Raw genomic sequence first — 24,330 nt, 5'->3', positions numbered from 1 at the left:
GGCTCGGCCATGCCGAGCAGGTCAGGTGGTGCCCTGTGTTGGTTCACGGCCAGCTCCCTGGGGCCGGCATTGGCTGCCCCGGCCAGAAGTTGTGGGCGGGGAAGAGGAGGAGGAGAGGCTTGAGAGCTGGGCCCACGGGCACACCCTGCAAGGTAGGCAGACGGCTCCACCCGCGCCTTGGCCAGCAGCCGCGTGTCAGGGTACTGGGGAGAAGGCAGGCAGGTAGGGACCCTCGCACCGCTGCCAGCCCAGGTGGGGAGAAGGGGCAGGATTGTAACCCCTCCTCCTGGGCGGGAAGGGCAGGTGGGCACGAGAGGAGTGGGGACCAGGACAGTGCGGCTTTGGCCACACCCTGCCTCTTGCCTCAGTTTCCTTATCTTTAGCAGGGAGGATCCCCGCTTCCCTGGGCTGTGGAGGGCCGGCCCCACTGTGGGCGAGGTGGGGCATTCTGGAAGGGCTGCCCAGTGCTGGAAGATGGTCTGGGCAGGAGGGCCAGCCCCACGGGCTCTGGATCTGAGACTTCAGGCACAGTGTCTGGCCGGCAGCCTGCAAAGGCAGGTGTGGCTCAGAAGGCAAGGGTGAGGGGAGTGGAGCTGTGGGAGGGGTCTGGGGTCACCAGGTCACTACTGTGTCCTCTCGCCACCACTTCCCTGAGCCATGTCCTCCACTGCAGCCCAGGGAGATGCGGCATCCTCATAGGGAGGACACGGACACACATCTGACTTCCTGCCTGCTGTGTGCAGGGACCATTCTGACACCTTCCCCGTGTGACCCGCCGTTCCCCCAAATCTCACAAATGAGACAGGCCCAGGGAGGCTGAGGGACCCGCCCGAAGTCACACAGCCTGGTGGGGATGAGCGGGGCTGGGAACCCAGGACCTGGCCATCCAGTCCTGTCCTGCACTGGTCCTGGGAGGCCGGGGAAGCCATGTTTGGCTCTGGCTGTCTCGGGGATGACTGTGGCCACAGGTGCCCCACTGCCCTGACAGCCCCAGCACCTTCACTGCCCGGGGCGCTGCCTCAGTGTTGCCTCTTGGGAGTTCTGGGATGGGGTCACGAAGGCCCCTGGCTGTCCCCGGCTCCCTGCCCCACCCTGGGATGCACAGGGAGGGGTGCGGAAGACCTGGGCACCTGCTCATGCAAATCCCGGCTGTTTGCATTGCCTCCTTCTGGGCCCATTTGCCTGGTGCCCAGCACCTGCCCAAATGCCTCCTCAGCCCCTGGGCTGGCCGGTGGGTGTAGGGGGCGCCGAGCCTGGGTGTGGGGCAAGGGGTGGTTGCGGCCACCGGGAAGGTGAGGCTGCCCGACGCTGCTGCTGGGCTTCCCTGACCTCAGCTGCTGGGCGCCTAGTTCTGCCCCGTCCTCGGGAGGAAAGGGGTGCTGTGGGCCCTGGGAAGGGCCAGAGCTTGGGTTGTGGCTGCTTCCACCTCTAATGGCTGCTGCTCTTCCCCCCGGGGGGCTTGCACAGAGTCAGGGAGGCGCTGCTGAGCTCCAGGCTGAAGGGTGCTCATGGGTGTCCTATCCCAGAACTTCCAAGAGGCAAAACTGAGGTTCACTGGAGAGGAATTCAAGGGTCAGGGAGCCCCGTAGGACCCCTCCCAAGGCCCAGGCCCCCATTAGCTTCCCCACCGGGGATGAAGGGAAGAGAAGAGGGAGTCCCCCATCTACGGCCTAAGAGTCATTGGGAAAGTAAGGATAACAGTGCTGTCCAGCCCAGCCTCGTGCCCCAGGCTGAGGGTCATGGCCAAACCCCAACCCCTACACCCTGTGCTGGGGACAAGTCTGGCCATGCATCCCCAGCCGCAGGGCACATGTCCAGATATAGCCAGGATTGACCCCAGTGGGTGACCAGGTGTGGCAGGGCCTGGTGGGAATGAAGGCCAGCCTGAGGACCCCCACCCAGGGTGAGGCTCCCGCCCAGGGTGAGACTCCCGCCCACGGTGAGGACCCACGCCCAGGGCTGCACCTCATTGCCTGTTCTGTGTTAAGTGGTGTCCTCCCAGACGGGGCGACACTAATGGTGGCATACTGTCCACTGTGAAGCTTAAAATGTGACCTCATTTGGAAGTGGAGTCCTTGCACACTGGGGTAGGGCAGGCCTGGGCACTCAGTGATGGCAGAGGAGACAGACAGGCGAGGCGGACCACACGCCAACCAAGGCGGAGGCTGGAGCCACGCGGCCACAGCCAGGGACACCTGGCGCCTTGGGAACCTGGAAGGGGTGGGAGGGACCCATCCGAGAGCTTCCAGAGGGAGCACGGCCCCGCCGATGCCTGGATTTGGGATGTCTGGCCTCTAGAACTATGAGATCATCGTTTGTTGTTTTGAGCCCCCAAGGTGTGGCCCTTTGTTTCAGCAGCCCTGGGATGCAACAGCAATGCCAAGCCTTGTCCCAGCCTCCAGCCCCCACCTAGGGCCTGGCCACAGACACGAGCTTCCAACACTGAAAACCGCCAAGCGTCTCCACCAGCGCGGGAGGCCATATTCAAATACTGCCTCTCTGCGGTCTGCGGCTGGTTCGTGCTCTGCAGGCAGGAAGTGCGGGAGGATTTGCATTACCCTGCAGGGACGGCTGAGGCCCACGTGGTGCTGACAGCATCAGGGCGCCTCCGCAGGCCTGGCCGGAGGAGGGGGCTGAGGTCCGTGAGTGGGTCCTGCCTGGGGCTGGCAGTCACCAGAAGTCGTGCCAGGCTTGACTTGGGCCTCGCACAGGGACCCTGGGCAGCCGTGACAGCAGCCTGAGCTGGGCATCTTAAAACAACGGCAATTGATTTTCTCATGGTTCTGGAGGCCACCAGCGCTAAGTCCTAAGTCAAGGTGTCGGCAGGGCCAAGCTCTTGAGGGGGATCCTCCCTGCCTCTTCCAGCTTCGGGGCTCCAGGTGTCCCTTGGCCTGTGGCTGCATCCCCCAACCCCTGCCTCCACCTCCCCTGTGTCTTTCCCTGCTCATCTGTCTCTATGTCCAAACGTCCCCTTTTTATATCAGAACCTGGGAATCAGGGTTCCCCCTGCTCCAACATGGCCTCATCTTTACTTACATCTTAATCATATCTGCAACGGGCCTGTTTCCAAAGGTCGCATTCCCACATACTGGGGTTTGGGGCTTGGACATATCTGTCTGGGGACGCAGTGACTGTGCTGGCTCCAGAGGCCTAATGGGGAGGGCCTTGGCCTTAGCCTCTGCCCCAAAGCCAGGCCCCCACCAGGGGTCCCAGGACATACTCCCTCTCGTGCCTGAAGGTCCCCTCAACTCCTATGTCCCTTCCTGAGGTCACAGGGTGGGCCCCTCTCTAGGAAATGAAAGGTTTTACAGAACGGTCCATTATCTTCTTACAAAGGGCCTTCTGTGGTGGGCACAGCCCAGAGCGCCTGGGCATAGGGTGGGCACAGGATAACCAAGGGACAGTTCTGTGGGATCAGGAGCTTCCAGGTAGCCCCAGGTTGGGCAGGGTAGTGTGACTGGGGGCCCAGGGAGACCTCTGCCCGGTGGCCTGTGACCCGGCGCATGGTTCCAGGAAGGCAGACAGCGGAGCAGGTGCCCTCTGCCTGCCAGGGCTTGTCCTCAGACACCAGCTTCCAATACTGAGTTTTCAGACAAGCAATCGGAAGGAGGTGGGGCCAAGCCAGTCCGAGGTCAGCCAGGCTGGGGCTGGGCAGCTGAGAGATGAGGCTGTGGGCAGGGATGGAGGCAGGGCACTGAGGGGACAGCGCCGATCCTTGGATCCCTGCCACATAGAGAGGGACTGAGATGCCCGACCTCACTGGGCAGCTGGGAGACGTGAGCCCCATGAGGGTTGAGGGAATAGGGCTGAGGTGCATGAGGCCTCTTCTCCCTTGATGCGGGAGCGCTGAGGGAAGAGCTCTGCCGCTGATGCTGTGTGGGCCGGGGCGAGGCCTCCCCTCTGTGTGTCCTGGGCCTCCTGGACCTCCTGGGCAAGGAAGGTGGTCCCTTGTCCACACTGCCTCCTGCACCTGAGCTGAGGGCACCTGCCTCACCTTCTCATCTCTGCCCAGGTGCACCCAGGGGCTCTGCATCCCTGTCCTGGGAGTGAGTGGGCTGTGTGGCCAGGGGGCTGCAAGGCCTCTGCTGAGTCTTCCAGAGTTTCCAGGTCATCCCCACAAAAGGCCTCTGGAGAAGCGTCTGCAGGTGTGGCTGACCTGAGGTGCCCAGAGTGGGGTGAGTAGAGGAACCAGGAGGCAGTGGCAGAGCCCCACACATCCCACCTTCACCTGGAAAGGAGCTTGGTTGGGGCAGTGCTACAGCAAGAGACAGAGCTGCAGGGGGTCGCTGGGCAGGGCCCGGCTGGAGAGAAGGTCCCTGGGGCAGAGATGCCTGGGGCAGTCCCCAGGTCTCCTTGTGCATGTTGGCTGGAGAGGGGCTTCCTAGGGGAAGGCAGCACTCGCCCCCTGAGGGGAGGGAGGCGGGGATGGGCATTCCCAGCCCTCAAGGGCCGGGGTATCCCTGCATCTCTAGAGGCTGTCATGCAGGATGTCCAAGGCCCCTGTCCCGGAAGCCCCGGGGATGCTGAAGACCGGCAGGGGCTAGGCTTGCACAGGGGCGAGGTCGACTTTGGAGGGTCTGGGAAGAAGCGAGGCAAGGTAGGGGCAGTCCCCAGGCCTCGGGCGATGTCTGCCTTGACCTGGAACCCATGAGCCCCCATTTCCTTCCCTGGAAGCTGAGTGCCAGGGTCCTCCCCACCCCTGGGGTCTGCTCCCCGGGGGCCATATTCAGACCCCCCAGACAAGCAGAGTTCCAGAGCTGGAAGGAGTGGCTCTGGCCAGCCTCCTACCTCCCTGTGATAACCGGGACCCCTGAGGTCCCCCCGAGAGATTTGGAGGTGCAAGGTTAAGCGCATCCAAGGCCCCACCTCTGACCAGTGCCCTCAGCTCACTGAGGAGGACGCCAGCCCAGAGAGGGGTCAGGACTCTCCAGGTCACACAGCAGGTCAAAGGAGGTCTGGCTCTGTCCCAAAAGGGGTATTGGGGGCCACTCTCCTCCTGCTACCTGCCACCAGGAACCAGCACCTCCCCAGTGCCCCCTGTGTCCAGCCCCCTTGATGCCCAGAACCTCCCCAGTGCCCAGTGTCCCCTCGTGTCCAGCCCCCTTGATGCCCAGAACCTCCCCAGTGCCCAGTGTCCCCTCGTGTCCAGCCCCCTTGATGCCCAGAACCTCCCCAGTGCCCCGTGTCCCCTCGTGTCCAGCCCCCTTGATGCCCAGAACCTCCCCAGTGCCCCGTGTCCCCTCGTGTCCAGCCCCCTTGATGCCCAACAAGTCCCCAGTGCTGAGTGCCCCCATGTCCAGCCCACAAATGCTCAGCACCTCCTCAGTGCCTCCTGTGTCCAGCCCACCCCAATGCCCAGCAGTTCCCGTGCCCCGTGCCCCGAAAGCCCTGAGCTGCAGCCCCCGCCTTGCAGTTTGTACGGGTGCTGAGCGGAGTGGCCCCGTCTGTGCTCTTTGACCTGCTGCTTGCTGAGTGGCACCTGCCAGCCCCCAACCTGGTGGTGTCCCTTGTGGGCGAGGAGCAGCCTTTCGCCATGAAGTCCTGGCTGCGGGACGTACTGCGCAAGGGGCTGGTGAAGGTGGCTCAGAGCACAGGTGAGCCCCCACCCTCATGGCAGCCCGAGGCCCTGACTCTCCACCCCACCCGGCACGGGCAGCGCTCCCACCCCACACAGCAGCCCGAGGTCCTGACTCTCTGGACCATCAGGAGAACATTTCCCGAAACTGCCCACCTGTCCTCTGCAGTGCCCACAGGTGCAGCAGTGCCTACGTACTGGACCAGCGCCTCCCCGAGCTGGGCCTGGCCCTTCCTTAGAGCTGCCCCCTCCACTACGAGATGTCCCTGCTCCCACATACCTGGGACCAAAGCACCCCGGTGTATACAGGGTGGGACCCCCTGGGGAGGCAGTCGGGCCAGCCAGCTGTAGGGGTCAGAGTCCAATGACTGGGCTCTTTTTTGAGGCAGCTTGGCCTATGCAACACCCTGGAGAAGGGCCTGAGGTTTCAGGGACCCTCACTAAAGAAATGACTGTGGCAAACTCAGAGATCTTCCAGCCAGACATGGCCGAGGGCTTTGTAAAAGTTTGGGAAAACATCCTGGGATTCTGGCCCAGCAGAGGCAGCTGGACAGAGCTGTGTCGGATTTGTCCCGGAGGGAGCCCAGTGGAAGGACTGGGCCCCAGCATGTGTGCTCCAGGTGGGGTGGGGGTGCCACTTCACAGGTTCTGGGCCCAGCCAGTCCCACTGCTGCCCAGTCCCCTGCCTTGGGTGGCTGTCTTGCCCTCTCTGGGCCTCGACTTCCCCACCCCGCCTTGAGGTATTCCCCAGCACCCACCACTGACTCCCAGGTAACTGGCTGCTGATTGGGCCTAGGTGTTAGGGCATGGGGCCAACTAGGAAAGACCCGGGCAGTGCGGCACAGTGAGCCCCTCCTCCGTCCCCACAGGAGCCTGGATCCTGACCAGTGCCCTCCACGTGGGCCTGGCCCGGCATATCGGGCAGGCCGTGCGCGACCACTCGCTGGCCAGCACATCCACCAAGGCCCGTGTGGTTGCTGTCGGCATGGCCTCTCTGGACCGCGTCCTGCACCGCCGCATTCTGGAGGAGGCCCAGGTGCACATCTAGCTCCCAGCACCACGACTGCTGGGGGCCTGGAGGCAGGGGCTCAGAAGGGTTTGGGCAGCGGGCAGAGAGCTCTGGGAGGACAGGATTCGGGCTGGAGGAGGAGCAGGGATCGGACAGAGCAAGCACGCGGCCGGCAGGTGGCAGTACCGCATAGGGAACGGCCAGTGTAGAACGTGGCGAGCTCCCTAGCCTCCTCCTATACCACGTGGGCCCAGGCCCCAAGCTCTGTCCAAGCCTGGACAAGCAACTTCCGTCCCCCATGCTGGGGTCTGTCTAAGGCACTGCCAAGGGAGGCCCAGGCTGCCCCTGGTGGATGTCTGGACACCAGCCCTAGAGTCGGGAAGGAGGAGCTTCCGGCAGCCCCGGCTGTCTCCATGGCTCTGTCTAAAAGAACCTGCTCCCCACCGCCCCTGCCCCTGACTGTCGAAGGAGGGTCCCCGGGCCCCAGCTGTTGGTCCCTCCTTTTGTCTGAAGGGTGGGGAAACCAAGGCTCAGGTAGAAGCCTTGTGCAGGGCCCCATAGTGTAGTGTGTATGACCTGGCAGGGAGGATCCTGCAGCGGGACCCAGCCCAAGCTGCCTCCCGAGGGCTCAGCCTCGTCTCCCTGAATGGGCACAGGAGGATATTCCTGTCCACTACCCCGAGGATGACGGCAGCAGCCAGGGGCCTCTCTGTTCGCTGGACAGCAACCTCTCCCACTTCATCCTGGTGGAGCCAGGCCCCCCGGGGAAGGGCGATGGGCTGACGGAGCTGCGGCTCAGGCTGGAGAAGCACATCTCGGAGCAGAGGACAGGCTACGGGGGTGAGGCCCGCCCCAGCCACCCAGGAAAGCCGCCGGCGGCCAACTGCCTTGGGACCCAGTGGGGATCCAGGGACCCGCCTATGGGAGGGTGGGGGTGACCGCCAGGGAGAAGGAGGAGGGCTTCCCAGGCAGAACGCAGCCAGCATGGCTGGGCACCGAGACCTGGAGACCTGGGCCGTGGGGGCCTGGGAGGAGGAGCTGTCTGGGCAGGGCGGTGCAGGAGGCACAGCTGGATAGAGTGGGTCTGGCTGGGCAGTGACATTCCCACCAGAGCCGGTGCAGTTCTGTTTTCACTGGGCCTTGCCGTGGTCAGAGGCTCTGGGGTGTGAGTTGAAAGAGGGCTACTTCCTGCCACCAGGCATGAGGTACACTGCCACCAGAGGGCAGCGTCACCCGAGAAATGGGCACCTCTGGCCAGTCGCACTTTCAAAAGCTGGACTTACTAAGAAAGTGCTAGTGTGTAAATAATATTCATAAACAAAGCATATAATTATTTATAACGTCTATGAACAATATACAATATTTAGAAACAAAAAATGGTTTTTTGTGGGCAGTTTTTGGGTGGGCAGTTTCGGGAATTGTTCTCCGGATGGCCCAGAGAGTCAGGGTGTCGGGCTGCCGTGTGGGGTGGGAGCGCTGCCCGTGCCGGGTGGGATGGAGAGTCAGGGCCTCGGGCTGCCGTAATTTCTTGGCAAGGCCAACTGAGCCTTTTTTTTTTTTTTTTTTTTTTTTCTGGTAGAATCTCACTCAGTTCCCCAGGCTGGAGTGCAGTGTTGCAATCTCAGCTCACTGCAGCCTCCACCTACCGGGTTCCAGCAATTCTTCTGCCTCAGCCTCCTGGGTAGCTGGGATCATAGGCATGTGCCACCATGCCTGGCTTTTTTTTTTTTAGTAGAGATGGGGTTGCACCATGTTGGCCAGGCTGGACTTGAACTCCTGACCTCAGGTGATCCGCCTGCTTTGGCCTCCCAAAGTGCTGAGATTACAGGCATGAGCCACTGTGCCCGGCCAACTGAGCACTCTTTAGAAATGAAAACACAAAATCTCATCAAACTCTGGGGACACAGGCAGAGGGCCCTGCTCTGCTCTGCGGAAGCCCTGCTGGCCTGGGCACCGTTTGGCCAGGTCTGGTTTATCCTCCAGATTCAATCAGGAGGCACCTTTCAAAGTCAGGGGCCCGCCTGGGAGTTCAGTTCCCTGTGGGTGATTCTAAGGCATCTCCAGTCAATTTGCTCCCTCACAGAAGACGGGGGCAGGTCCAGGACTCTCTGGGGGCTTCACATATAGAAGTCTCATTTGCAGCTTCTGTTTGGGGGAGAAACCTGAAGACTCCCTCCTTACCTCTTTGGTTTGCTGAGCGGTCAGGAGCAGCCCGCCCAGCAGAGCTCCCTCGATGGTCGAGACGCTGCCTCTGCCACGCTCGGCATGAGTGTGTGTGGTGTGGCGGTGCACCTGCAGGGCTGGGGACTCCGTTTCCTCCATGTCACTTTGTATTTTAACAGCCGTAGGCCAGCTCTTGCCACAGAGTCCGCGTGCTGGGCAGTGGGGGTTAGAACTGGAGCCCTCGGCCCCCATATGGCAGGGGCTGTAATAGCGGCCTGTGCCACATGGCCCAGACGAAGCCCTCACTTTATTCGGAAGAGCTAGCTTTGACCAGAAAATGTGGTGGCCTGAGAGCCTGAGATCCGGGTGGTCACCCCAGGCAGAGAGTCCTCAGGCCTCACGGGTACCCTGTCCACAGGCACTGGCAGCATCGAGATCCCTGTCCTCTGCTTGCTGGTCAATGGAGATCCCAGCACCTTGGAGGTAGGGGCCTGGCTGAGGCCCCCTGGCTGGCTGAAGCCTTGTGGAGGGGTTTGGTGGATTCTGGGCACCCCTGGGACGGGGCTGGAAGGGATGGGGGGCCCCCCTGACACCTGCAGCCAGATGTCGCCGGGATGATCTGGGCTCCACTCTCCCCTCCCTCCCCGTCTCAGAGGATCTCCAGGGCCGTGGAGCAGGCTGCCCCGTGGCTGATCCTGGCGGGCTCAGGGGGCATCGCCGATGTGCTCGCTGCCCTGGTGAACCAGCCCCACCTCCTGGTGCCCAGGGTGGCTGAGAAGCAGTTTAAGGAGAAGTTCCCCAGCGAGCATTTCTCTTGGGAGGACATCGTGCGCTGGACCAAGCTGGTATGCGATTCCCCCCCCGTCCTCCCGACCCTCCTCCCGGGGTGGCGGTGGTCCTCTGGGAGAGCCCCTGCTGATGCAGCCTCCAGCCCACTCCTCCCACCTCAGACTGCCGGGCCCCCCACCCACTCTCGCTTCAGGCCCACAGGGAGCAGAGGGACCCAGGCAGCCCCTTGGTCTGTGGGTGGTCCCGGGCCGGGCCCAGTGGGTGGTGGGCATGCAGGCTGCAAGGCTCACCTGGGGACACTGCCTGTGCCTCCGCTGGTGTCGACCACAGCCTGCCCCTGCCCCTGCCCCTGTCCTGGCTGAGGCAGCCCCATCGGGGCTCTGTTCTGGTGCCCAGCTGCAGAACATCACGTCACACCAGCAGCTGCTCACCGTGTACGACTTTGAGCAGGAGGGCTCCGAGGAGCTGGACACAGTCATCCTGAAGGCGCTGGTGAAAGGTGAGGGCGGGCAGGGTGGGCACGGCAGGCACCATCAGGCGGCTTCATGCTCAGAGACACTCTGGGGTTTGGCAGCCTGGCCGTTTGGGACGCTCGCCCGCCTGTCCCTTCCCGGGAAAGATGACACGTGATTCATGCATCTCTCTGTATTTGGCAAGTTTTATGACATGTGTTTTTTACCACAGCTTAAAACTATACTTAAAGCTCTCAATTCAGTGGGTTTTTTTTTTTTTTTTTTGAGACGGAGTCTCGCTCTGCCACCCAGGCTGGAGTGCAGTGGCCGGATCTCAGCTCACTGCAAGCTCCGCCTCCTGGGTTCACGCCATTCTCCTGCCTCAGCCTCCCGAGTAGCTGGGACTACAGGCGCCCGCCACCTCGCCCGGCTAGTTTTTTGTAGTTTTTAGTAGAGACGGGGTTTCACAGTGTCAGCCAGGATGGTCTCGATCTCCTGACCTCGTGATCCGCCCGTCTCGGCCTCCCAAAGTGCTGGGATTACAGGCTTGAGCCACCGCGCCCGGCCTCAGTGGGGTTTTTTGTAGTGGGGGAGGTTGTTTTTTGTTTGTTTTGGTTTTTGGTTTTTTGAGATGGAGTCTCGCACCGTCGCCCGGGCTGGAGTGCAGTGCTGCGATCTCGGCTCACTGCAACCTCCTCCTCCCGAGTTCAAGCGATTCTTCTGCCTCAACCTTCCAAGTAGCTGGGATTACAGGTGCCCGCCACCACACCCAGATAATTTTTTGTATTTTTAGTAGAGATGGGGTTTCACTATGTTGGCCAGGCTGGTCTCAAACTCCTGACCTCGTGATCTGCCCGCCTGGACCTCCCAAAGTGCTGGGGTTACAGGCGTGAGCCACCGCGCTGGCCAATTCAGTGGTTTTTAGTATATTCGCGAGGTGGGGCAACCATCACTGTTATCTAATTCCAGAAGCCTTCATCGCCCCAGAAGGAGCCCATACCCCTTGGCACTCACTCCCCATTTTCCCCCAGCCCCTGGAACCATCAATCTGCTTCCTGTCTCTATGGATTTGCCGACGGGCGTTTCGTGTCCATGGCTCCCTGCAGAAGCAGGAGGGTTTCACGGTTCATCCGTGTTGCAGCGTATACCATTTCATGCTTCATTCCTTCTGTAAGGCGGAGTCAGGTTCCAGCCTGTGGACAGACTGTGGCTGATGCATCCGTTCACCCGCCAATGGAAAATTTTGATCAGCATTTGATGTGCTTTTTGTTGGAGACAAACACGTGCTGAAGGGCTGGCTGCTGGCAGGCAGACATAGCCCCAGCAGGGAGGGGCGCTGCTGAGCAGGGTCTGGGGACACCTTGAGTGAGGGGCTGCTCTGGGAAGGGTGTCTGGACTGCGGGTAGCTCGGGATTTAGCAACCTCACCAGGACAAGGTCAACGGAGCCCCCCTGTTTAGGAACCTCCCTGTTTAGGAGCTCCCCCACCCCTTCTCATGAGTCTCAGTTTGGTCCCAGCGGCCTGAGAGAGGTACCGTAGTCTTATGGGGTCTACGACTGTGGAGGCTGAGGCTGGCGAGGACGGCGGTTTCCAGCAGATGCACCCGGCCCAGGTGCTGCAGGCCTCCCTCGAGTGACCCTGGTGACCTCACCAAGTCATGGTCAAATGCCCTTGCCCGTGGAGGAAACATGGCCCAGCGTGCTACCCTGACAACATCCAGGAAGTGGCCTCAAGGCCCAGGTGTTAGCTGGGGTACCCCCGTTGCGGCCGAGGAAGGTGCCTCACATGGGAGCAGATGGGCCATGCTGACACAGACCAGGGCAGTGCGCCTTCTCCTGCGGTTTGCACAAAGTCTTATGCCTCCTGCTGGTGCTCAGAAGTGGCACATGTGCCCCCTCAAGTCCCAGCGTGAAGTTCCCGTTTCCGCGTCCCTAGGCAGCCCACCTTCGGGGACCCTGTGCCCCAGCTCTGTCAGGCCCTCAGCTTCACCCTTGCCAGTGCCCGCCTGCTCTGCCCACAGCCTGCAAGAGCCACAGCCAGGAGCCTCAGGACTATCTGGATGAGCTCAAGCTGGCCGTGGCCTGGGACCACGTGGACATCGCCAAGAGTGAGATCTTCAATGGGGACGTGGAGTGGAAGGTGCCTCCCAGTCTGGCCCACCCGCCTCCCCCTCCCCCTCCCCCTCCCCCTCCCCCTCCCCCTTCCCCTCCCCCTCCCCCTCCCGGCACTGCCCAAGCTGCCTACGCTGCCTGCTTCTGCACCCTGCGGGCTGCTTGGCTGAGCCCATTCTGCCCAACTGTCCTAAAGTCTGGGGCAAGACCAGGCCACACGGTTCCGCCCGGGGTTCTGCCTCGCTCGCTGGCCCAGGCAGAGCCGGCTGGGTGCCAGCTGTCCCCAAAGCCCAAGGGGGTCGTGACACCCTCAGCATTTTCTCACGACTGGCCCCTCTGTGCCCGCCCCAACTCAGGGGGCAGGCTGGGGTGCAGGAGAGCGCGAGAGTCTGCGTGACCTGGCCCTGGGGATGGGGTCCCTGTGCTCCCTGCTCTCTCCTTCCTTGGGCCCCCCTCCTCCTGTCTCTCACTCACTCTCTTGCCCCGCTTCCCTTGGGTTTCCATGGCCGCCAAGTCCTGTGACCTGGAGGAGGTGATGGTGGACGCCCTGGTCAGCAACAAGCCCGAGTTTGTGCGCCTCTTTGTGGACAACGGCGCGGACGTGGCTGACTTCCTGACGTATGGGCGGCTGCAGCAGCTTTACCGCTCCGTGTCGCCCAAGAGCCTGCTCTTCGACCTGCTGCAGCGGAAGCAGGAGGAGGCCCGGCTGACGCTGGCCGGCCTGGGTGCCCAGCAGGCCCGGGAGCCACCCACGGGGCCACCTGCCTTCTCCCTTCACGAGGTCTCCCGTGTACTCAAGGACTTCCTGCAGGACGCCTGCCGAGGATTCTACCAGGCCGGCCGGCCGGGGGGCCGCAGGAAGGCGGTGAGCGGGGCTCCAGGGAATGGGGGGTGAGACAAGGGCCACAGTGGGAGGCCGACGCCCATGTCCTCCAGGAGAAGGGCCCGGCCAAGCAGCCCACAGGCCAGAAGTGGCTGCTGGACCTGAACCAGAAGAGTGAGAACCCCTGGCGGGACCTCTTCCTGTGGGCCGTGCTGCAGAACCGCCACGAGATGGCCACCTACTTCTGGGCCATGGTGAGCCGAGGCCGTGGGCCCAGCGTGGGGGCGGGGGAGGGACGGCCTCCTGAGACCGGGTCTCCTAGGGCCAGGAAGGTGTGGCAGCCGCTCTGGCTGCCTGCAAAATCCTCAAAGAGATGTCGCACCTGGAGACGGAGGCCGAGGCGGCCCGAGCCATGCGCGAGGCGAAGTACGAGCAGCTGGCCCTGGGTGAGTGACCGGCCGGGGCCAGGCCCGCGTGTCGGGGGAGGATGTGATAGAGGGTCAGACAAAGGGTCCTGGGCCTCGCCAGGGCCGCCTGTTACCGCTGTGGGGCTCCAGGTACCCTCAGTGGCCTCCTCTGTAGGAGAGGACAGACGGCTCTGCCTGGGGTGGAGGCGGACCCAGACCCTGAGTGTGGGACCACTGGGCACGTGGTGAGGAAGATAGAGCCTCACGCCCCAGGCATGCACTGGGCCCTGCCGCGGGACAAGGGACATTCGGGGCGGCGGAGGCCCCCTCATCCTGCTGGGGGAGGGAAAGAGCCAGAGAAGGACAAAGGGTCAGGAAGGGTCCAGAGCAGGCCAGGCGGGGGCAGAAGGCCTGGCTGGGCCCTGGGAGGTGAATGCAGGGTGCGGCCACAGACCCCAGGTCTGGGCGGGGGATGGAGGAGGGGCGTTGGGGGCCGGGCATCGGTGTCTTGTCCTAGCGGCCAGGGTCTCCGGGGGCAGACCTCTTCTCTGAGTGCTACAGCAACAGTGAGGACCTCGCCTTCGCCCTGCTGGTGCGCCGGAACCGCTGCTGGAGCAAGACCACCTGCCTGCACCTGGCCACCGAGGCGGACGCCAAGGCCTTCTTTGCCCACGATGGCGTGCAGGTGAGTGCCAGCTGGCCTGGGGGAGAGCTGCCAGGGGGCAGGGCTGGCAGGCGAGCTGGGCCCAGCTTGAGTTGACTTCGCAGCCTGCGGCTGCCCTGTCACTCCCGTCCCCAGCACAGGGGAGCGGGGTGGGGCTTCTATTCCTGGAAGGTGCCCCCCGGCTTCCTCCACCAGGCACATTCCTGCCTCTGGGGTCAGTGGAAGTGCCACTTCCTCCTCTCAGTCCTTCCCAACCACCAAGCCCAATCTTTTCCCTAGTGAAGGGCACAGCAGCTCAACCCACACCCCTGCGATGAGCGTCCCGAGGAGCACGTCCCCCACCAGGACGGGGGCTCCGGGAGGGAAGGCTGGGCTGGGCGCCCCTTCAGCTCACGTGGGCCAGGCACCTGGGCATTCCTGGGGCAGGGCATAGCCTGGGCGAAGGGGCAGAGGTGGAGCCAACAGTTTTGCCTTCACCTCAGGCCTTCCTGACCAGGATCTGGTGGGGGGACATGGCTGCGGGCACGCCCATTCTGCGGCTGCTAGGAGCCTTCTTCTGCCCCGCCCTCGTCTATACCAACCTCATCACCTTCAGGTGGGTCAGGCCTGTGGGCTGCCTGCTGGCTGGGGCAGGTACCAGTGCATGTGCCGGAACCACCACCTGGGCCTCGCTGGTGCTGGTGGTAGCCTGACTCTGTAGCCCCCAAGTCCAGACTCCCTGCAGGTCCCACTCCCCACAGTCCTTGCACCCAGTGGGCACTTTGATGGCTGAGCGCCCGGAGCCACGCAGGCGCCTCTGGGAGTCCTTCCTGCAGGCCCTGAGCTCTCCTGTGCTTGCAGTGAGGAAGCCTCCCTGAGGACAGGCCTGGAGGACCTGCAGGAGCTGGACAGCCTGGACACGGAGAAGAGTCTGCTGTACGGCCTGCACAGCCGGTGCGAGGCAGAGGGCCGGGCAGAGTGGAGGGGAACGGCGGGTGGTGGCTGGGAGGCTGGACTGTGGTGGGGCACCCAGCTGGGCGCCAGCCTCACCGCTGCGGCCTTCTCTGCGGCACAGGGTGGAGGAGATGGTGGAGGCGCCGAGGGCTCAGGGTGGCCGAGGCCCGCATGCTGTCTTCCTGCTCACACGCTGGCAGAAGTTCTGGGGCGCTCCCGTGACTGTGTTCCTGGGGAATGTGGTCATGTACTTCGCCTTCCTCTTCCTGTTCACCTATGTCCTGCTGTTGGACTTCAGGCCGCCCCCCCAGGGACCCTCGGGGCCCGAGGTCACTCTCTACTTTTGGGTCTTTACACTGGTGCTGGAGGAAATCCGGCAGGTAGGTGGCCACACTAGCTTGGGTCCCCTCCACTCTGCAGCTTCAGGTTGGGCAACCTAAGCTGGGTCCTGCCCTCTTGGGGTGGGGCTACCCATCTGTAGAACAAGAACAGCATGGGGCCTCCCACCTTCCCAGTCACCAGTGGCCATGATCCTGGTCAAGGACCCAGCCCTGAGCCCTGCTCCGGACCGAGCCCTGAGCCCTGCTCCAGACTGAGCCTTCATCCCTGCCCCAGACTGAGCATGACCATGGTCTCCTTCGTCAGAGTCTGAACCCTGACCTGTATCACAGACTGAGTCCAGACACTGAATAAACTGATCCCTAGACTCTGGGCACAAAGAGCCCTGACTCCAAGTGAAGACTGACCTCAGCTTCTGTCCCCAGACAGCCCTGGAATAGCTTCAGTGGACCCCCAGTCCCACTGGTAGCCTGGGGCCTGGTCATAGATGGAACCCCGATCCCCATGGCACACTGAACCCTGATCCTTACAGATCCGAGCTTGTCCAGGTAGGGCTGTCCCCAGCAAGGGGGCCTGGACAGCTATCAGTGGACTGCCTGCCTCCCTCCCAGGGCTTCTTCACAGATGAGGACACACACCTGCTGAAGAAGTTCACACTATATGTGGGGGACAACTGGAACAAGTGTGACATGGTGGCCATCTTCCTGTTCATCGTGGGTGTCACCTGCAGGTCTGTGGGGCCCAGGGGGGCTTGTGGGCAGGCTTCCAGATGAAGCCACTCAGGTCGGGCGTGGTGGTGGCACCTGTGGTCCCAGCTACTCAGGAGGCTGAGGTGGGTGGGTCACTTGAGCCAGGGAATTTGAGGCTGCAGCAAGCTGTGATCACGACACTGCACTCCGGCCTGGGTGACAGAGCAAGACCCTGTCTGCTAAAAATAAATAAACAAAAAATGAAGCCACTCAGGGCCTCAGGAGTCCTGGCCTGGCCCTGGCCCTGCCCACACCCAGCATGCTGTGTGCCCCTGGGGAAGCCTCTGCCCCTCTCTGGGCCCCGCAGCCGCATCAACCTCCCACCCTCCAGGATGCTGCCCTTGGCGTTTGAGGCTGGCCGCACAGTCCTCGCCATGGACTTCATGGTGTTCACGCTGCGGCTGATCCACATCTTTGCCATACACAAGCAGCTGGGCCCCAAGATCATCGTGGTGGAGCGCATGGTGAGCCCCGGGCCTGGCCCTGGAGGGACAGACAGCCCCTGCCCGGGCCCCTGGCTGGCCACTGACGCCCCTCTTTCTGCCCCACCCTGTGGAGATGAAGGACGTCTTCTTCTTCCTCTTCTTTCTGAGCGTGTGGCTCGTGGCCTACGGCGTCACCACCCAGGCGCTGCTGCACCCCCATGATGGCCGCCTGGAGTGGATCTTCCGCCGGGTGCTCTACCGGCCTTACCTGCAGATCTTCGGACAGATCCCACTGGACGAGATCGATGGTTTGCACACAGCCAGCAGGGGCGGGGCGGGGAGCAAGTGGAGCCCTGTGTGCACAAGCCCTGGGCACGAGTCTCTCCAGAGGGGTCTGCTGGGGCCAGGGAGACCCCAGCCTGGGGCAGAGATGGGAAAAGTGGCTGAGGCCTGGTCCCCAGGCCCCCCACACCCCAAAGGGCCAGGCCTGGTTCCCGAGGCAAAGGCAGCTCCAGTCACGAAGCCCCGACCTGGGGCCTTGGGCTGGGAAGGGGACACAAGGAGACCCCAAGGCAGCCAGGACTGGCCTCCTGCTTGGGAAGGCCAAGCGGCAAGTCTTGCTCTGGGGGTGGTCCATCGGGGGCGAAGGGATGGGCAGTCACTAAGGGCACAGAGTGCGCCCAAAGGCTGTCCCAGCTATCATCCAGGGTCTGGGCCCTCTGGCTCTCCTCACGGCCCCTGGCCTCTGCCCTTCTCCCACAGGGCCCTGCTTGACCTAGGTGCCCCGTCACCCACCCACCCACCAGAGCCCTTATGCCGTCCTTCCACCATGTGGCCACTCCTAAAGGCACCCTGGCTGTTCCTGGGGACCCACCCCAACGTGTGTGTGTGGCCTGTCCATGCCTGTGGGTGTCCCCAGGCCGACCCCTGTAGCTGGCTGGGGCTGGTGGAGGCTCTGGAATCTTTTTCACAAGCCAGTGCCGTGGGGAGGGCGGGGTGGGGGGACAGAGCCGCTTGGCCATGGGGGCCTCTGTGCTGATGGGTTGGTGGGAAGCTCAGGGATGGGGCAGCTCAGGGATGGGGCAGGGACCTGTGCAGTCCCCTGGGATGGCTGGGACTCAGTGAGGAGCCGACCTGGGACGGGACGCACACCTCTGGGAAGGTGGGCCAGCAGCCAGCCAGCCCCTGGGGCCCTCGAGGGGTGCCGTATGCTTGGAGATCCAGCAGAGAAGGTGCTGGAAACATTGTTCAGGCGGTGTCAGGCAGCTGGGGCTGCCCAGCATGGGGCAGTCATGGCACAACGTGCTGCCCAGGCCTGACCCTGACCTCTGTGGAGTGGCGCTCAGGATCTGCGATAAATATTTGTTGATGGGATGACGGCCAGACCGGAGCAAACACAGGCCTCCAGGACAGGCGTGGGCGACGCCGTGATGGAAATCGCCTCTCCCAGCACGGCTCATTTCCTTGGGCTGTTTTCTTAGCCCCCGCAGCCCCTCCTGACATTTTGGTGTTTGCTCATCACAGGCATTCATTTTCCAGGCCATTAGTTTAACCAGACCCTGCCTGCCTGCGACCCCACCTCGCCCTCACCATATGGTCTCCAACACTGCCCTGTCCGCAGGGCCCCTCGGGGCAGGAGGAGCTCTAGACAGGCGCCTCCAGCCGGGGCAGGGTTGGGGGTCCCCCCTTTCTTGAGTGGCTGCCTCTCTGGCGGGCCAGTCCCAGACACCCGTATGGGGAGACAGGCCTGGCCATGGCCTCCTTGTCGATGGGAGAAGGCGGGAAACAGACTCCCAAGGAGCCTGCTCCGAGTGCTGCCCCAGGGAGGTCTGCGGTGCTGCTGGGATCTCTCAGGGAGGTCTGCGGTGCTGCTGGGATCTCAGAACCCTGTGCTGAAACGCCTACAACAGGGCCAGCCCCGGCCGCACACTGAGTCTCAGATGTGTCACTTCCCCTCTCTGAGCTGCAATTCCTTGGGGTCAGTTCAGCTGCCAAGCAAATGTCTGGGCCCTTCAGGCTGAACCCAGCCACTCACTGTGAGCCCCTCTGCTGCTGGGCAGAGAGTCACTCACACATGCTGGGCAGAGAGTCACTCACTCACACACGCTGGGCTGCTGGGCAGAGAGTCACTCACACACGCTGGGCTGCTGGGCAGAGAGTCACTCACTCACACATGCTGGGCTGCTGGGCAGAGAGTCACTCACTCACACATGCTGGGCTGCTGGGCAGAGAGTCACTCACACACGCTGGGCTGAGAGGGAGACTGAGGCTCAGACAGTTTCTGCACAGCCTGCAGGTCTCCTCAGAGCCCAGGACAGCCCCCTGCCCCACTCTGCACTCGTGCCAAGCTGGAGCTGGGGTTGAGCTGTGGTGATGAGCTTGTTCTCTGGGGCTCCAGGCCCCAGGGACAATTTAATTTCCAGCCCGGCCTGGTGGCGCCTTCCCAAATCACAGAGTCGGGGAGGGTGTGGGGGTCTCATTCCTCAGAGCTGCTTTTATCAGACAGATTTACGGCTTCACAAACAGGCTCTCCAGGCTGGCCCTGGCCCGCTCCTCCAGAGTGCAGGGACAAGAGGGGTCATCAGTCTGCCCAGGAACAGATTCATGGGCTGGAGGTGGCCAGGGCGGGCAGAGGAGGGGCAGGCCTGGGGTGGGAGCGTGGGGAGGGCTGGTGCTCACTGGCTGCCAGTGCACACACAAACACTCAATAACTCACACACAGGCCAATGTGTCACAATAACTCACTCGGGAGAAACAAGGCAGGAATTCACCCCAGGAAGGAGAACGGACCCCTCCAGCTCAGGACCCAGGCACAGAGGCAGGAACCTGGGAACAGGGAGACCCCCAGAACCCACCACAGGGCAACCTGGAGCTGGCAGGCACCAAGACACACTTGAATGTGCCTGTGTGTGTGCCAGTGTGTTCACACAGACTCACACATGAGCATGTGTGCCAGGCACATCCAAACACATGTACAGGCTCACACAGACACAACCCAGCATGCAGGCTGGGGAGGGAGGAGAGAGCGGAGCTCCCATTAGGATATGGAGGGGATATGTGGTCCCGGATGGCCGGGGCATGCTCTGGCCTCTGGCTGGGATCCTGAGCACCCTGACTCCCACTGTGGCTCCCTCCTCCCTCCTCCTGCCCTGCAGGCTGGGGTGGGGTGGGGGTCTAAGGCTGAGCCCTGCAATGGAGAAGCCGGTGTGAGGTTCTGGTTTTAAGGGACTGGAGTGAGATCTGCTGCCCCTCCAGGGTATCCCTGCCCGGGGCCGAGGGAGCTCAGCCTGCCAGCTCCCAGAGTGCACTGCCTGAAGAATGTTCTTGACTTGAGTGGCCCAGTGTGGGATCGGTGCCCTCAGGGCTTGCAGCGAGCCCTGTCTGGAGCCTGCTGGCGCAATACATTTTGGAAAGGTGGCGGAATTACTCCCCAGCTTGGAGTATGATCACAGGGGTTAGTGCTGTAACGGCTCTGAGACGTCCTGCAGTCAGGACCCCATCTCCCTTTCCTCAGCAGCTTCCCCAAACCTTCAACAGCAGAAGCTTTTTTGGGATGAGGGGTGGAGGTTTTAACACACGCAACAACCGGCAGAAACCTGTGTCCCGGGACCCCTCTGTCCCCCACCTTCCATCCCTCCGGGGGTCTTGACTCTACCTCCAGGGCCTGTGGCCCTGGCTGACTCCAGTCCCTGGTGGAAGCCCAGCAGACATGGCAGAGGGGGCCCAGGGTGGGGCTCACCACCCATCTGGCTCTGGTTTGCTGTGATGGGGGTTTCGGTGCTAAAACCTAGGCCATCCTGGGTGAACTGGGACAGTGGGTCACCTAACTAGCACCTGTGTCCCCTGGGTTCAACACTGAGACTAAGCTCTCTACCTCAGGGCGTTTGCCTGAGGCCGCCCTTGTGGCTGCCCCTGGTCTGGTCCCCACGGTGTTCCCCACGGCACCCTTGCCTTCCAGAAGCCCGTGTGAACTGCTCCACCCACCCACTGCTGCTGGAGGACTCGCCATCCTGCCCCAGCCTCTACGCCAACTGGCTGGTCATCCTCCTGCTGGTCACCTTCCTGTTGGTCACCAACGTGCTGCTCATGAACCTGCTTATCGCCATGTTCAGGTGACTCCACCCAACCCCCGGAGGAGAGCGCCCTGGAGCGGAGGGAGCAGAGGGTCATTCCCCAACACCGCCTCCTTCGCGGTCCGCAGCAGGGCTTGGTGCCCCGGGGCAGATAGGAGGCGGCACAGCCTGGACTGCGGGGCTTTGCCTGCCCAAGACCTCGAACTCTGTGGGCCGCCCTCCTGGTCCCAGGAAGCAGGGCCTGGGTCTTTGGGGGACGGGTGCTGTGGCGAGAACTCTGGGCTTGTCCAGGAGAGCAGAGCGGACAGGGGAAGACCCAAGGAGAGTGCAGAAGCAGTGCTGGGCCTCGGTTTCAAAAAGGGCTCCCCAACAGCAATCAGGGCACAGGTGGGATGCGTCCCCCAGGTGGGCGTGGGGAGCCGGCAGGTGACGGCTCGGCTGTGTCCCTGCAGCTACACGTTCCAGGTGGTGCAGGGCAACGCAGACATGTTCTGGAAGTTCCAGCGCTACAACCTGATTGTGGAGTACCACGAGCGCCCCGCCCTGGCCCCGCCCTTCATCCTGCTCAGCCACCTGAGCCTGGCGCTCCGCAGGGTCTTCAAGAAGGAGGCCGAGCACAAGCGGGAGCACCTGGGTGAGGCCGGGGCGGTGGGTCCCAGGGCGGGGCTGTGCGCCGGAGGCGGGTCTGGAGAGACCTGGGCCCCTCCTCAGCCCCGTGGGTCCTCGGCTGGGCTCTGTGCAGGCTGGCACCGCTGAGCCCGTCCCCCTGCAGCTTGGCCGTCCCTGCACAGGGCTGTTCTCTCCCTCCATCCGCTGGCTGGGCCCCACTCACTCCTGCTGGGCCTACCTTGCCCCAGGACCAGGCCTGGGCTCTGCCACTGAGGCCCATGTGCTCTAGTAACGCTGACTGCCGCCCCGCTTTCCCAGAGAGAGACCTGCCAGACCCCCTGGACCAGAAGGTCGTCACTTGGGAGACAGTGCAGAAGGAGAACTTCCTGAGCAAGATGGAGAAGCGGAAGAGGGACAGCGAGGGGGAGGTGCTGCGGAAAACCGCTAACAGGTACGGGGGCCTGTCCTGACCACTGGCGGGTGTCCGGCTGCCTTTAGGCAGGGATGTGCCCTTGGCGTCAGTGACAGAGGATCTGAGCTGGGGAGCCGAAGCTGAACGGGTAGGGGCAGGGCCCTGGCCAAGCCCAAGGGCCTCACTTTCCAGCCTGACCTGTGCGGGACCCTGCTGGGATGCCCAGCCAGGCGAAAAGGAAGCGTGCACAGTGACCGTGGCGCCCTCCCTGCTGTGGTCTCAGGAGTGGGACTACCCACCCCGGCTTCCCTCCAGCCCTGGCTGCAGGGGCCTGTCCCCGACTGCCTGCCCTGTACCGTCTTGCTGGGTGGTGTGCCCAGGCAGGGACGGCACCCCAGCCCTACCAGGGAGGCACAGAGCGCTCTGTACCTGTGCCAGGTGCACTTTGAGGGGTCCTGGTGCCACCAGATCTGGGCATGAGGGGGGAAGGGAAAGGGCCAGGGCACCCAGACTCGGGCACACAGGGAGGCCTGAGGGGATGGGGAGGCTCCCCACACGCGGAGTGCTGCGTGGCCATCCACAGCTACCCGCCTGCTCCTGCTGCAGAGTGGACTTCGTTGCCAAGTACCTTGGGGGGCTGAGGGAGCAAGAAAAACGCATCAAGCATCTGGAGTCACAGGCAAGCGAGCCCTGGAGCTCCTCTCCCTGACGGGAGGCGGGTGGTCGCGTGGGGCCACTGGGACCTGCCCACAGCCCTGCCCGGTCGTTCACAGAAATGAGCCAGACCAGAGCCAGGGCAGGAGCACCCCAGTGGGTGGAGGAAGGTCCTGGGGAAGGGGGCCGTCCCACCTGTGCCTGCTCTACCCTGCCACTTGAGAGGCCACAGCCTTAAATGAGGGTGTCACATTCACAACCCCTCACGTTTCACTCTACATGCCTCACGGGAGCCTCACCCACCCCACCTTTGAGTGGCAGCTCCCAGAGGGAGGAGTCCCGGGGCAGCGGGGCCCTGGCAGGAGAGGGGAGATGGGGAGGTTGCCTGTCCCCTGCTGTCCTGAGAGCCCTGGAGCTTCCCGGACATGTTTCCCTCCTCCAGATCAACTATTGCTCGGTGCTCGTGTCCTCTGTGGCTGACATGCTGGCCCAGGGTGGCAGCCCCTGCAGTAAGCCTGTTTGGGGAGCGTGGGATGAGGGTGGGCATGGGCACCCACCCTGCAGCAGCTGGTGGGAGCAGGTGGGGGCCGTAGGCTGTGCTGTGTACTCTGCCTTCCCTGCCTGGCCTGGGAGTCTCAGGAGGCCTTGGCTAGACATGGTTCTTCAGGGCGGTGTGGGAACCCTCTGACAGAGCCCCGGCCTCGGCCAGGGTCAAATGTGGTTCACTCAGACTCCTGAGGCTCTGCTTGGCACAGGCCCTACCGGGCTGTCCTGCTCAGGGGGCAAAAGGGCCCCTCAGCCTCACGGGAGTTGCTTTCCTAGTCCCAGGAGTGCAGGAGGAGGCCTGGTTGTCTCTGGGCTCCCCATCTTCCCCAGGCTGGCCTGTGGGGACTCACTCTGGGAGTCATGGCATCCTGGCCCTTGCCTCTGAGCCAGCTACCTCTCCCCTTCCTGGGCCTGCCCTGCTGGCTCCCACCACTCAGGGGGGCCTTCCTTCCCATTAGGCTCTCGACACTGTGGCGGGGGAAGCCGGCTGGTGGCCTCTGACCACAGAGGGGGTTTAGATGGCCAGGAACAACCCGGGGCTGGCCAGCCTTCCTCGGACACCTAAGCTGCTTGGCCTGCCATATGTGGGGCCATCTCACCTCAGCAGGCCACCCTGGGTCTTGTGCACTGACCTTTGCCGACCTCCAGCGGAACCCCCAGGGGGCAGCAGACCCCCCAGCAGACAATGGCCCTCCTGGTGCCTCACCAGACCCTCACCCAAAGGAACCGCTCCTTGTCCCTCCCAGCCTCCCTGGGGGCACCGCAGTGTCATGGGGCTGTCTACCCTGACAGGCACTACTCCCCGGGCAGAAAACGTGCCCCACCGTAACCCTACTTGGAAACTGACCAGCGTGCACCGCAGAAAAGCTGGCCCTGCGGTGCGACGGGGGAGCACCCCCATTCAGACTGAGCAGCTGCTGTGGGGTCTGCACCCACCCCTGCCCTGACTTGTGTTGCCTGACAAGAGACTCATCTTTTTTTGAAACACTACTGGTTAGAATTTCTGCCACTTAAGACCCAAAAGGTCCTTTGGGGCTCAGGTGATTGGCTCCTGGAAGACAAGGCTGGGCACCCCCGGCGTCTGTCAGCTGTCCCCACAACACCCAATGGCCAGTACAGCACACGCTGGTGTTTATGGCGCTAGGACACAGCCCCTGTTGGTGCCAGTGGCTGCTTTATCTCCAGTGGAGCCTGGAAAACACCCAGATAAAACTGGACCCCTGGCTCAGTCAAACACCTGCCCAAGCCCCGCAACTGCCCACTCACACCCCAGCCTTCTCTGTCCAGACCCATTTTGTCATCTCCCTGTCGCCTCCCAAGCTGTGGTCCGCACTAGGCCTGGGGCTGATGGCATCCTGTGGACTTTAGTTGGGGGAGGGCAGATTCTGGACCCACTCAAGCCCATTGAGGGTACTCGCTGGACACCTGCCACTGAGCCACAAGCCCTAGAGGCGGCCTGGGGTTACCAACTCTTGCTGTCACCTGGGTGATCTGCTATTAAGGGATGCAGGTGTCAGCCACCCTCGAGTGGTCCAGCACTGTCAGGTGTGGGGACCTCTTGCTGCCGACAGACCCCTTTGAGTAAGCAGGGCCCAAA

The 24,330-nt window shown here is 62.9% G+C and overlaps 1 protein-coding gene across 1 annotated transcript; it reads left to right on the top strand.

Moving 5' to 3' along the window:
- The first annotated feature begins 162 nt into the window (after nt 1–162).
- On the top strand, nt 163–24,229 carry LOC105469773 (transient receptor potential cation channel subfamily M member 5). Its single transcript, XM_071074075.1, has 26 exons — nt 163–222; nt 4,013–4,175; nt 4,473–4,597; nt 5,414–5,594; nt 6,445–6,611; nt 7,241–7,424; nt 9,166–9,230; nt 9,401–9,592; nt 9,933–10,035; nt 12,009–12,127; nt 12,614–12,964; nt 13,036–13,176; nt 13,245–13,368; nt 13,869–14,014; nt 14,476–14,588; nt 14,834–14,926; nt 15,048–15,306; nt 15,877–15,995; nt 16,346–16,478; nt 16,573–16,747; nt 20,398–20,551; nt 20,965–21,146; nt 21,440–21,572; nt 22,140–22,212; nt 22,630–22,696; nt 23,192–24,229. Exons 3-26 carry the CDS (start codon nt 4,481–4,483, stop codon nt 23,296–23,298), a joined length of 3,498 nt encoding a protein of 1,165 aa, XP_070930176.1. The 5' UTR covers nt 163–222; nt 4,013–4,175; nt 4,473–4,480; the 3' UTR covers nt 23,299–24,229.
- Nucleotides 24,230–24,330: the final 101 nt, after the last annotated feature.

The sequence above is a fragment of the Macaca nemestrina genome, chromosome 12, assembly GCF_043159975.1.
Source record: "Macaca nemestrina isolate mMacNem1 chromosome 12, mMacNem.hap1, whole genome shotgun sequence".
Taxonomy (NCBI): Eukaryota; Metazoa; Chordata; class Mammalia; order Primates; family Cercopithecidae; genus Macaca; species Macaca nemestrina.
This window is presented reverse-complemented; position numbering and strand designations above follow the sequence as displayed.